The sequence below is a fragment of the Physeter macrocephalus genome, chromosome 11 (genome assembly GCF_002837175.3).
Source record: "Physeter macrocephalus isolate SW-GA chromosome 11, ASM283717v5, whole genome shotgun sequence".
Classification (NCBI taxonomy): Eukaryota; Metazoa; Chordata; class Mammalia; order Artiodactyla; family Physeteridae; genus Physeter; species Physeter macrocephalus.
Genome location: NC_041224.1, coordinates 21686119 through 21699241, shown reverse-complemented (window position 1 = coordinate 21699241; position 13123 = coordinate 21686119). Strand labels below are relative to the sequence as shown.

The 13123-nt window shown below is 35.6% G+C and overlaps 1 protein-coding gene across 1 annotated transcript in view; it reads right to left on the bottom strand.

Moving 5' to 3' along the window:
* CCDC7 (coiled-coil domain containing 7) overlaps window positions 1–13123 on the bottom strand; it is a 321418-nt gene that overhangs the window by 154806 nt on the left and 153489 nt on the right. Inside the window, exon 21 of the mRNA XM_055087797.1 lies at window positions 3678–3788. Within this exon, the coding sequence (XP_054943772.1) occupies window positions 3678–3788 (111 nt within the window). The remainder of the gene's footprint in view (window positions 1–3677; window positions 3789–13123) is intronic.

The following is a 13123-nucleotide window of genomic DNA, read 5'->3' as shown; positions in this document are numbered from 1 at the left end:
CTACAGCCAGCATTGTTCTCAATGGTGAAAAACTGAAAGCATTTCCACTAAGATCAGGAACAAGACAAGGTTGCCCACTCTCACCACTCTTATTCAACATAGTTTTGGAAGTTCTAGCCACAGCAATCAGAGAAGAAAAAGAAATAAAAGGAATCCAAATAGGAAAAGAAGAAGTAAAGCTGTCACTGTTTGCAGATGACATGATACTATACATAGAGAATCCTAAGGAGGCTACCAGGAAACTACTAGAGCTAATCAATGAATTTGGTAAAGTAGCAGGATACAAAATTAATGCACAGAAATCTCTGGCATTCTTATACACTAATGATGAAAAATCTGAGAGTGAAATTAAGAAAACACTCCCATTTACCATTGCAACAAAAAGAATAAAATATCTAGGAATAAACCTACTTAAGGAGACAAAAGACCTGTATGCAGAAAATTATAAGACACTGATGAAAGAAATTAAAGATGATACAAATAGGTGGAGAGATATACCATGTTCTTGGATTGGAAGAATCAACATTGTGAAAATGACTCTACTACCCAAAGCAATCTACAGATTCAATGCAATCCCTATCAAACTACCACTGGCATTTTTCACAGAAGTAGAACAAAAAATTTCACAATTTGTATGGAAACACAAAAGACCCCGAATGGCCAAAGCAATCTTGAGAACGAAAAATGGAGCTGGAGGAATCAGGCTCCCTGACTTCCGATTATACTACAAGGTTACAGTAATCAAGACAGTATGGTACTGGCACAAAAACAGAAATATAGATCAATGGAACAGGATAGAAAGCCCAGAGATAAACCCACACACATATGGTCACCTTATCTTTGATAAAGGAGGGAAGGATATACAGTGGAGAAAAGACAGCCTCTTCAATAAGTGGTGCTGGGAAAACTGGACAGCTACATGTAAAAGTATGAAATTAGAACACTCCCTAACACCATACACAAAAATAAACTCAAAATGGGTTAAAGACCTAAATGTAAGGCCACACACTATCAAACCCTTAGATGAAAACATAGGCAGAACACTCTATGACATAAATCACAGCAAGATCCTTTTTGACCCATCTCCTAGAGAAATGGAAATAAAAACAAACACAAACAAATGGGACCTAATGAAACTTAAAAGCTTTTGCACAGCAAAGGATACCATAAACAAGACCAAAGACAACCCTCCGAATGGGAGAAAATAGTTGTAAATGTAGCAACTGACAAAGGATTAATATCCAAGATTTATAAGCAACTCATGCAGCTCAATAACAAAAAAACAAACAATCCAAAAATGGGCAGAAGAACTAAATAGACATTTCTCCAAAGAAGATATACAGATTGCCAACAAACGCATGAAAGAATGCTCAACATCATTAATCATTAGAGAAATGCAAATCAAAACTACAATGAGATATCATCTCACACCGGTCAGAATGGCCATCATCAAAAACTCTAGAAACAATAAATGCTGGAGAGCGTGTGGAGAAAAGGGAACACTCTTGCACTGCTGGTGGGAATGGCCATCATCAAAAAATCTAGAAACAATAAATGCTGGAGAGCGTGTGGAGAAAAGGGAACACTCTTGCACTGCTGGTGGGAATGGCCATCATCAAAAAATCTAGAAACAATAAATGCTGGAGAGCGTGTGGAGAAAAGGGAACACTCTTGCACTGCTGGTGGGAATGGCCATCATCAAAAAATCTAGAAACAATAAATGCTGGAGAGCGTGTGGAGAAAAGGGAACACTCTTGCACTGCTGGTGGGAATGGCCATCATCAAAAAATCTAGAAACAATAAATGCTGGAGAGGGTGTGGAGAAAAGGGAACACTCTTGCACTGCTGGTGGGAATGGCCATCATCAAAAAATCTAGAAACAATAAATGCTGGAGAGGGTGTGGAGAAAAGGGAACACTCTTGCACTGCTGGTGGGAATGGCCATCATCAAAAAATCTAGAAACAATAAATGCTGGAGAGGGTGTGGAGAAAAGGGAACACTCTTGCACTGCTGGTGGGAATGGCCATCATCAAAAAATCTAGAAACAATAAATGCTGGAGAGGGTGTGGAGAAAAGGGAACACTCTTGCACTGCTGGTGGGAATAAAGCAGAAACTAACACACCATTTTAAAGCAATTATACTCCAATAAAGATGTTTAAAAAAAAAAAGAAAATGTTGTGTATATATTTATGAAATGGAATATTGTTCAGCCATAAAAAGAATGAAATATTGCCATTTGCGACAACATGCATGGACCTAGAGGGTATCATGCTAAGTGAAATCTAAAAAACAAAACAAACAAACATAACAAAACAGAAACAGAGTTATAGATAGAAAACAAACAGTTGGTTGTCAGAGGGGAGGTGGTGAAGGGAGGAAATAAATCGGTGAGGGAGTTTAAGAAGTACAAACTTCCAGTTGTAAAATAAATGAGTCATGGGTATTAAGTGTACAGTGTGAAGAACACAGTCAATAACTATGTAATATCTTTGCATAGTGACATATCGTAACTAGACTTACCGTGGTGTTTGAAATGTATAGAAATATCAAATCACTATTTTGTGCACAGTAACTAACATAATGTTGTAGATTAATTATACTTCAGAAAAAAAATAACAAACTCATAGAAAGAGATCAGATTTGTGGTTAACAGAGGCAATGGGTGGGGGGAGGGAGTGGAAATTGGTTGAGGGCAGTCAAACTTCCTGTTATAAGGTAAACAACCATTAGGGATGTAATGTACAACATGATAAATAAAACTAACACTGCTGTATATTATATATGAAAATGATTAAGAGAGCAAATCCTAAGAATTCTCATCACAAGGAAAATATGTTTTTCTATTTCTTTAATTTTGTATCTGTATGAGATGACAGATGTTCACTAAACTTACTGTGATAATCATTTCATGATGTATGTAAGTCAAATCATTATGCTGTACTCAAAGAAACAGTGCTGTATGTCAATTAAATCAATAAAACTGGAAGAAAAATAAATAAAATAGAATTACAAAGAAAAAAAAAATCTTACTCCAGAGAAGATGTTTGCATATCTTTTGGCCCTCCCTTCCCCAAATTATTTTTTTTAAAAAGTCTGAATATTGATGGGACTCTTTGACTACTAACACATTTGCATTCTGCCCACAGGGGTTTGATGGCACATATCTGTGGGGTTAGCATAAAGGCTATTACCTCTGAGTGGAGACCCAACCAAGAGGATGCTCTGGAGGACTTCCAACAGGCCATTCAAGCTGCCTTCCCTCGGACCCCATCTGATCCCCATTTGGTTTTTAAGTTACTGACCTCTTTTCACCCATTGAAGCCTATAGCAAAAAGACACTGACATAGGTCAGAGGCACCCAGTGATCTTTTGGAGCAGAAATTTCCCAGGTTGGCTGAAAGGTACATAGCCTTAGTGACACAACTATTGACCTATTATTGCCCTTAATGGATACTGAGAATGAAACAGTCTTATGATCAGAAATTCCAACCAAATTGTATCAATAATTTCAGTTTTGCTCTCTAGTTGTCTTAGGGTATTCATACTTTAAAAAATCAACATGTAAAATTTCTGCAAAATATATGCTGCGATATATCTTCAGGAAGCAAAGAAAAAAGATCTTCTGATGAGTTTAATTTAAAATAATATGAAGTTATTTATGATTATCGTACTTACTAGAGAGTCTTTCCCTTTTGAGAGTTCTTTGTTTCTTTACTTGTGTTTGGGTTTTTGACACTGAATCCTGATGGTTAAGCATAAGCTTTTCATCTGATGCTTCATCATAACCTACATCAAGAAATGCACTTAATCCACTGAATAGAAAAAATATATCTATTGTGAAATACCTAAACTTCAACTTTATACAAGTGTACAGCAGAATTTTCTTTCATTTTGATAAAGTTAAAAATAAATTACCATAATGCTAGATATGACATGAAAATTGTGAGAAAAGTTTTAATGAGTGTTTTGAATATATTTCTATTAGTCTCTAGTTTTCTTGGGTTATTTATACTTCAGGTTACACTCATAGGCCAAACAATGAAGACACATATGTACAAGGTTACTTATCAGGGCATCATTTGTAATTGCATAATATTCAAAACCACCTAAATATTCACAGACTATTGCTTGAATAACCTAAGAAATATACTATAAACTATAAATATACTGCTATAAAAATGAATGAAAAAGTTTTCCAGAAACTGACATGAAAGAATTTCCAAGGAAGAATGTTAAGTGAAAAAGAAAAGTGAAAAAGCAGATATCTAGCATATTACCTCTGAGGTAAGAAAGAAGGGGAAGGGGGAAAATTAAGAAAAATAGAGACACTTACATTTACAAAATGAAATACAGAAATAATAAACCAGAAAAAGATATAATAGATGGTTACTTGCAACAGAAGGGGTAAACTGGGTAATGTAGGGGAAGGGATTCATGAAAAGGTGATCTCTCTCTCTCTCTCCCTCTCTCTCTCTGTCCCTCCCTCTCCCTCTCCTTCTCCCTCTCTCTCGGTCTCTTTTGAAAGTAGGTTGATAGTCTATATATTCTAAAAAATTATATTAACAAGGATATGATGAGTGCAGTAAACAGGAAAGCAACTTACGAAATAAATCAACTGAACTTAAATAAAAAAGGCACTAATCCAACTAACTCATGAATACAGTACTACATTCTCAATCTTGGGTAAGAGAAATAAAATCATGGTTTGTTTTTCTAATGGTATAAGCTAATCAGTCAGTTCTAAAACAATTTTAGAGTTTTACAGGATTGAGCAAACAAGTAAATAGGCTGATGTTGTGCAAAGTCAGGATTTACACTATGAAAGAAGGGACATGCACACAGAGAGTGGAAGAAGGCAAGAACAAGCCTTGAGGGGATAGATTAGAATTGAAAGTATCTGTAAGAAACTCATAATTTCTAAATATGTCTACATATATACGCATGCACATACGCACATGTGTGTGTTTGTAGGTATATGTATGTACGAATATGTATATGTACGTGTGTATAAATATATATATACACATATATACACACACGTGTATTTGTATTTTCTAGTCTGACTGCTCAATGTACCTCAAAGCTACCCCAGTACCAATGGGCACAATTCGTTTTCAGATCTTGGTTTCTAATAACATTTCCCATTAAAAAAAATCAAGGCTCCTAGGAAAAACAGCTGATTCCAGCTATGAGACAGGAAATGTGCAAGACAGGAAATGTGCAAGACAGCATGGAACATCTTGTCATACTAAACAGTAGGGAATTTCTCAATGACTACTAGTACTAGGGTCATGTCATAAAGCCATAGTAATTATCTTGGATAAATTCCTACTTGCTAATGCTAGGATAACCTTAGAACTAAAAAAAGAAGAATAGTATGAGTTATAAAATCATACAAAGTAATTTAATTAGAAGTTTAAAAGAAGACAGTGTCAAGGGCACAGTCCACTTTTCACCAGTTAGAATTAGAATTCATGATTTCTGTCTACTCTGATTTCAGGAGAATGATTGCTCTGGGATTTGAAGAAGCATTAGAAGCCTGTCAATAACACAGTACTATTGTTATTAGTGTTGTTATTGTTCTGTAAAAAGCTAAATTTTTAAAAAGGGAAGGAACTACGTTGGATTCCATCAGAAACTTGTCAAAATGTCTGTCCGGGACCACCTTAAGTTCTCAAGATTATGTCTTAATTATCAAAATGATTCTTTGAAGCACAAAATATTATTCCTTCATCTGTACATGAGAAAACTGAGAGACAGAGAAGGTAATTAGTTTAACCAAAGTTATATGATTAATAACTGGCTGATCTTGAATTCATACCCAAGAAGTTCAGTTCCAGAGGCTGAGCTCTAAACTACTACTTTTACTTCTTCCAGTGAATACAAGAAATACAAAAAGAATATAACTATAGAAAATAGAAGATATTTTAAAATTATAAAACAATATTTTATATATCTTTGTATCAAAAATGATATAAGTCTAGACAAAGTAAATAACATTCTAACAAAATATATATTACCAAATATATTTAATGAAATGCAAAAAAACTTGAATAGACTAATATCCTCAGGGGACAATACCGAAAATATACTGCTAAAAATGTCATAAGGCTAAAGAGTTTTAGGGGAAATGTCTATGAAACCATCAAGGATTACAGAATATCTATGCTATATAAACTATAAAAAATTTAGAAAAAGACACATTTTTCTCCATTTCATTTTACAATGCTAACAGTACCCTGATGCCCAAACTAAAGTAGAACAGAACAAAAAATCGTCCATATCATTTATGATTGTATCATTGCCAACTGTATAAATTGAGATAGGTGAGATTATGTTGAAGTAACAAACAATTGTAAAATTCCAGTGGCTTAAATACAAAGATCTATTTCCTGCCCCTACTCCAGGTTCATTAAAGTTTACTTAGAGGTTCTGCTCAACATTATCACTTTGGAACTAGGGCTGATATAAATCTTACTATCTGCAACATTCCTAGCCACAGCAACAAAGGAAAAGAGAGAATGAAGGGAAGCACACACTGGCCCCTAATGCTTCCACACATGACCGATTCATACTAAACTGACCTAAGAAAATCACATGGCCACATCTAAGTCAAGAAGTCAAGATGGTGACATCAGGAAGATGGCAGAACAGAAAACCCTAGACTCTCCTCCCCATGGAGATACCAATTCAACAACAATACAAGGACCAATTCTCTTTGTGAAAAATGCAGAGACCAGGTGAGAGGTTCCTGCACAATGGGTGAAGATGAACCAGCAACATAGAAGCCAGAAGGTAAATTTGTGATGCCCTCTAGCAATAATCCTTCCTCCTAGCACAGCACCACTAATCAGGAGGAAAATGTCAGCTCCCAGCTTGCCCCTGGGAAGTGAAGAAAAGGACTAAAACATGTGTCCAAAGTTCAGACTTTGGGGGCCTACTGTGGGACTGGTTTCTGTCTGGCTTGAATCTCAACACTGAGAGAAAAGGGCCCAAGGTTGGGAACTGCTGAGAACAAAGGTGATAATATGAGCTAGTATACACTCAATGAGTATACACTCAATATGAGCTAGTATACAAACAGGCAACCCCCCCCACCCCAATCCCAGCTTCTTCCTGGGGAGGGAAAGAATTGGAACATTCACCCACATTTCACCTTTTCAGGGGGATGCCTGAGGCCCTAGCTTCTGTATTGCCTGTCTTGATGTACTAATGGAACCCAGAATATTCTAGTTGTTTAGGGACCACTAAGAACAAAGATGACAGTTTAGACTAGTATGCACTCAAAAGTCAAAGCTCCTCTCCCCAGCTCAGAACAACGCATTTGAGAAAACAGTTCCCAGATTCTCCCTGGGGAAGGAAGGAGAAGACTCAAATATATGTCCAATGTTCAGACTTTTCAAAGAACTATGCCAAGGGACTGGTATCTGTCTTGTATCTCTCAGAGCACTGACCAGCCTCCACATATACTACATGCCTGGGGACTGCTGAAAACAAAACCAACCAACAAACAAGAGTTGGGTGGTATGCTGCTGCTCCACAGGGTCTGCAGAACAGCAGACAGATACCAGAGGGAGCAAGAGATCATGAACTCCTGTAAAAAAGGGAGCCCCTTCTAATTATGAATTTACATACACAAGTCCAGAGAAAACACATCAACACAACAGGTATGACAGATCTCCAGAATCTCTAGCCAGGCTTATTGGAGGTTTTCCTCTGTATGAATACAGTCTGTAGAGAGGTGGTAGATTTTTCACATGTGCAGACATTAACACATAGTGTCAAGGAACAAGAAGAAAGAAGCATGGCCCAATAAAAGGCTCCAGAAACTTATCTTAAAGAAATGTATGCATATGAATTACCTGACAAAGATTTCAAAGTGCCCATCATAAAAACTCTTTGACAAAGATTTCAAAATGCCCATCATAAAAACTCTTAACTACCTCAGTAAAATGTTGCAAGAACAAAATGAGTATTTCAACAAAGAGAGAGAAAATACTTTAAAAAACACCACATACATTTTGGAGCTAAAGAATACAATAACTGAAATTTAAAATTCAGTAGAGGGGTTCAATATGAGATTTGATAAAACAGAAGAAAGAATCAGCAAACTTGAAGACAGGTCATTTGAAATTATCCTATCATAGAAAGCAAAAAGATAGAAATGAAAAAGCAAAGAACTGAAAGGACAGATGGGACATTATAAAACAAACCAGTATACACATTACAGAGTCTCAGAAGAAGAAAGGGACAGAAAGTTTATTTGAAAATAATCGCTTAAAACTCCCCAAATCTGGGAGATAAAATTGATACCCCGTTTGAATAAACCTAAATGTCTCCAAAAAAGGAAACCTAAAGAAGTTCACACCAAGGCACATTACAATCGAAGCATCAGAAGTCTAAAACAAAGAGAGAATTTTGAAATCAGTAAGAGAAAAGTGACTTTTCACATACAAGGAACCCCTATAATACTACCAACAACAGATTACTCAGCAGAAACCCTGAAGACAAAAAAGGAGTGGGATGATATATTAAAAGTGCTGAAAAAAAAATCCTGCCAACTAATAATACTATATCCAGCAAAACAATTCTTAAAAAACAATGCAAAAATAAAGACTTTCCCAGATAAACAAAAGCTTGAGAGCCTATCACCACTAGACCTACCCTATAAGGAATACCAGAGAGTCGTTCAAACTGAAATTAATGGAATCTAAACAGAAACACAAAAGTATACAAAACTTAGACTATAAAAATATGTTAATAAATACAAAATATAAAAAAGATATAATTTGTGACAACAAGAACATTAAAAGGAGGGGAGTAAAACAGTAGAGTTATTGTATGAAATTGAAATCAAATTGATGTCAATATAAAATACACTGTTATAACTATAGAATGCTTTATGTAAGCCCTATAGTAACCACAAAGAAAATATCTATAAAAGATATGTAGGAAAAAATAAAATAATGAAAACGAAAATTTTAAAAAATCAATAAAACTAAAAGGAAAGAGCAAGAGAGGAAAAGAGAGACAGAAAGCTAAAAAGAGACCAAAAAAATTAACAAAATGATCAGAGTAAATCGTTCCCTATCAATAATGACTTAAATAAAAATACGCTCCCCAGTCAAAAGATACCTATTTTTCACACACACACACACACACACACACACACACACACACACACACACACACACAGAAAGATACCAATTTTTAAAAATTGAATCAATTTTTTAAAGACCCATCTATATGCCATTTTTAAGAAAATAACTTTATGTTTAAAGACAAACAGGCTGAAAGTGAAGTAATGAAAAAGATATTCCATAAAAATGCTAACTAAGTGAGAGAGAGTGACAAAACTTATATCAGACTAAACAGACTTTAAAACAAAAACTATCAAATGATACAAAGAAGGACATCATATAATAGTAAAAGGGCCAATTCATCAAGAAGATATAACATTTATAAATATATGTGCATCCAATACCAGAACCTCCAAACATATGAAGCAAACATTGACAACTGATTGGAAAAAAAGACAGCAACATAATAACAGTGAATTTCAATACCCATTTTTCAATAATGGATAGAACATCCAAACAAAATATCAATAAGAAAACAGAGGAGTGATATCATCAAAATGGCAAAATAAGACTTTTCTACCCTCTTCTCCCCAAAGGACACTAATTTTTACAATTACCCACAGATGAAAGTGTCTTTGTGGAAGTCTGGGAGTATAGCAGAGAAGTTCCGGCACAGTGTTGGAGCAACTACAACAACAAAAATCCAAGATTTGATGCAATAAAGAGGATAAGAAGACTAGCTTCTCTTTAACCACAGCACTCCAAGGAAGCAAAGTTCAGTTCCAAAAGAGACTTTCTTGGCCTATGATTTCTCCCATGGGAGAAAGTGACAGCATGTGAGTGAGTGACTGGCTTTCCCAGGTATTCAGGATGCTGCCAAAGAGCCCAACTTCTTTCTTACCCTATCCAGAAAGGTGAGGTGTACTGAAAAACTAGAAGGTAGGGAGGCGCTTGGAGAACAGCATCCAGGACTCCTGGAGGCATCAAAGGGATGTTAATCCTACTAACCACTTCGGGGAATCATCAGGAAGCCCATCCACAAGCCACTGGGAAAGCCTCACCTGTGGATACCCTCAAGTTGCCATGGGCACCATCAATACTAAGTGCACCTCAAACACACACACACACACACACACACACACACACACACACACACACACACCACATGGCTGGATCACTTTGTGTACACTCAGTGGGAGCAAGATTGAGCCTTTGTAGATAGTGAGCATATTCAGAAAGCTTCCTCAATTCTGCCAGATTGGGAGGAAGCACATAAAATTTTATCATTCAGCACCACTCTGGGGAAAGTAAACAAACGGGAGGGTGTCAGCACATAGCCTGGCTTTGTAGGACTGAGAGAAGGCATATAATCTTAAGAATTCCCCCTCCCTAAAAATGTGACAAGAAGTGTGGAGCAGGCACATCCCTAGAAAAAGCCTGAGAAAGGCCCAGAATACCAAGCAGATTGGACATATGAAGGTATGCCTCTCATTAAGCCAATAAGTAAAGACTGAAGGAGGTGCCTGCTTATTCAAATGCAAAGCCAGGAAAGCAAGATGCCAAGGTACATGAAAAATCAAGGAAACATAATGCCATCAAAGAAACAAATAATTCTCTAGTAACCAACCCCAAAGGAAGGAATATCTACACTTAGCCTGAAAGATAATTCAAAAAAAATTTTAAGGAGTCTCAGTGAGCCACAAGAAAACACAGACAGACAATCCAATAAAATCAGGAAAACAACACATGAACAAAATAAGAAGTTTAACAGAGTGACAGAAAACATAGTAGAGAATCAAATTCTGGAGCTGAAGAATACAATTAATGAAATGAAAGATGTAATAAACAGCATCAACATCAGAATGGATCAAGCTAAAGAAAAAAAATCTGTGAAGTAGAAGACAGATTGTTTTAAATTATCCAGTAAAGGAAAACAACAACAACAAAAGAATAAGAAAGAGTGAAGAAAGCCTACCTGAACTACGGTATACCATTAAAAGAATCTATGCATTATTGGAATTTCAGGAGAAGAGTGGGAGAAGGGGTAGAAAGCTTATTTAAAAGTAATGGTTGAGAACTTCCCATCTGGAGAGAGATTTGGACATCCAAGTTCATGAACTAATAAGTCACCCCAAAATTTCAACCCCAAATGATCATTCCCAAGACATTATAATAAAACTGTCTAAAATCAAAGACAAAGAGAGAATTTTAAAACCAGCAATAGAAAAAAAAATTCTTCATATACAAGGGAGTCCTCATAAGGCTATCTGTGGATTTCACAGCAGAAGCCCTGCAGGCCAGAAGATAGTGGGATAATATATTCAAAGTTCTGAAAGAAAAAAAAAACTTGCAACCAAGAATATTTTAACTGGTAAAGGTATCTGTCAAAACTGAAGGATAGACTGTCACAGACAAACAAAAGCTGAGGAAGTCAATCATCACTAGACTTGCATTACATTAGAAATGCTAAAAAAAAGTTATTCAACGAGAAATGAAAGAATGCTAATTAGTAACACATGAACATATAATACACACTAATAAAGACAGATATATAGGCAAACTCAGAAAACTCTAATACTGTAATATGGTGGTGTGTTAATCACTCAGCTCTAGTATGAAAGCTAAAGGACAAAATTATTAAAAATAAGTATAGTTACAATAATTTGATAATGGATACAAAAAGAGGTAAACTGTTACATCAAAAACATAAAATACTGGGGGGTAGTAGAAGGGTAGCATTTCTATATGTAATCAAAGCTAAGACATTATCAGCTTAAAAAGACTGTTATATCTACAATATGTTTTATGTAAGCCTCATGAAAATGACAAGCAAAATCCTACAGTTGATACATAAAAAATAAAGAAAAGGGAATCAAATTTACTACTACAGACAATCATTAATTCACAAAGCGAGACAGCAAGAGAGGAAGAAAAAGAACATGGGAAATACAAAATAACCAGAAAACAAAAAGACGCATTAGCAAGTCCTTACCTCTCAATAAATATTTTAAATGTAAATGAAATAAATTCACTAATCAAAATGTTCCAAGTGGCTGAGTGGATAAATAAAAAAACAAGATTCAACTACATGCTGCCTCCATGAGACTCACTTCATCTTTAAGGACACACAGGCTCAAAGTGAAAAGATGAAGAAGACATTCTATGCAACATGGAAACCAAAAGGGAGCAGGTATAGCTATACTCATATCAGACAAAATAGACTTTAAGTCAAAAACTGTAACAAGAGACAAAGAAGGTAATTATATGATGATAAAGGGGTCAATTCATCAAGAAAATAAAACAATAAATATAAATGCTCCCAACATCAGAGCACCTAAACATGTTAAGCAATACTAACAGATCTGAAGGGAAAAAAGAGAAAATACTTGTTGAAGTATGGGACTTCAACACATCACTTTCAACAATGGATAGATCATCTAGACAGAAAATCAATAAGGAAACACTGAATTTGAACTATACGTTAGACCAACGAGCTCTGACAGACATATACAAAACATTCCACCAATAGCAGCAGCAGAATACACATGCTTTTCAAGAACACACAGAACATTCTCCAGAGTAGATCATATGATAGGTAACAAAACAAATCTTAGCAAATTTAAGAACACTGAAATCATACCAAGTATGTTTTCTGAACCCAATGGTTGCAGAAAGAAATCAAGAACAGGAGAAAAACTGGAAAATTCACAGGTAAGAGCAAATCAAACAATACACTCTCAAATAACCAGTGAGTCAAAGAACAAATGGAGATAAAATAAAAAATTATCTTGAAAAACATGAAAATAAAACCAATATGCCAAAACTTATAGAATGAATCAAAAGCAGTTCTAAGAAGAAAGTTTAAAGCAATAAACATCTATATTTAGAAAAAAGATCTCAAACAAACAACCTAACTTGACAACTAAGTACTAGAAAAAGAAGAAAAAAATCCAAGCCCAGGGCTTCCCTAGTGGCGCAGTGGTTGCGAGTCCACGTGCCGATGCAGGGGACACAGGTTCGTGCCCCGGTCCGGGAAGGTCC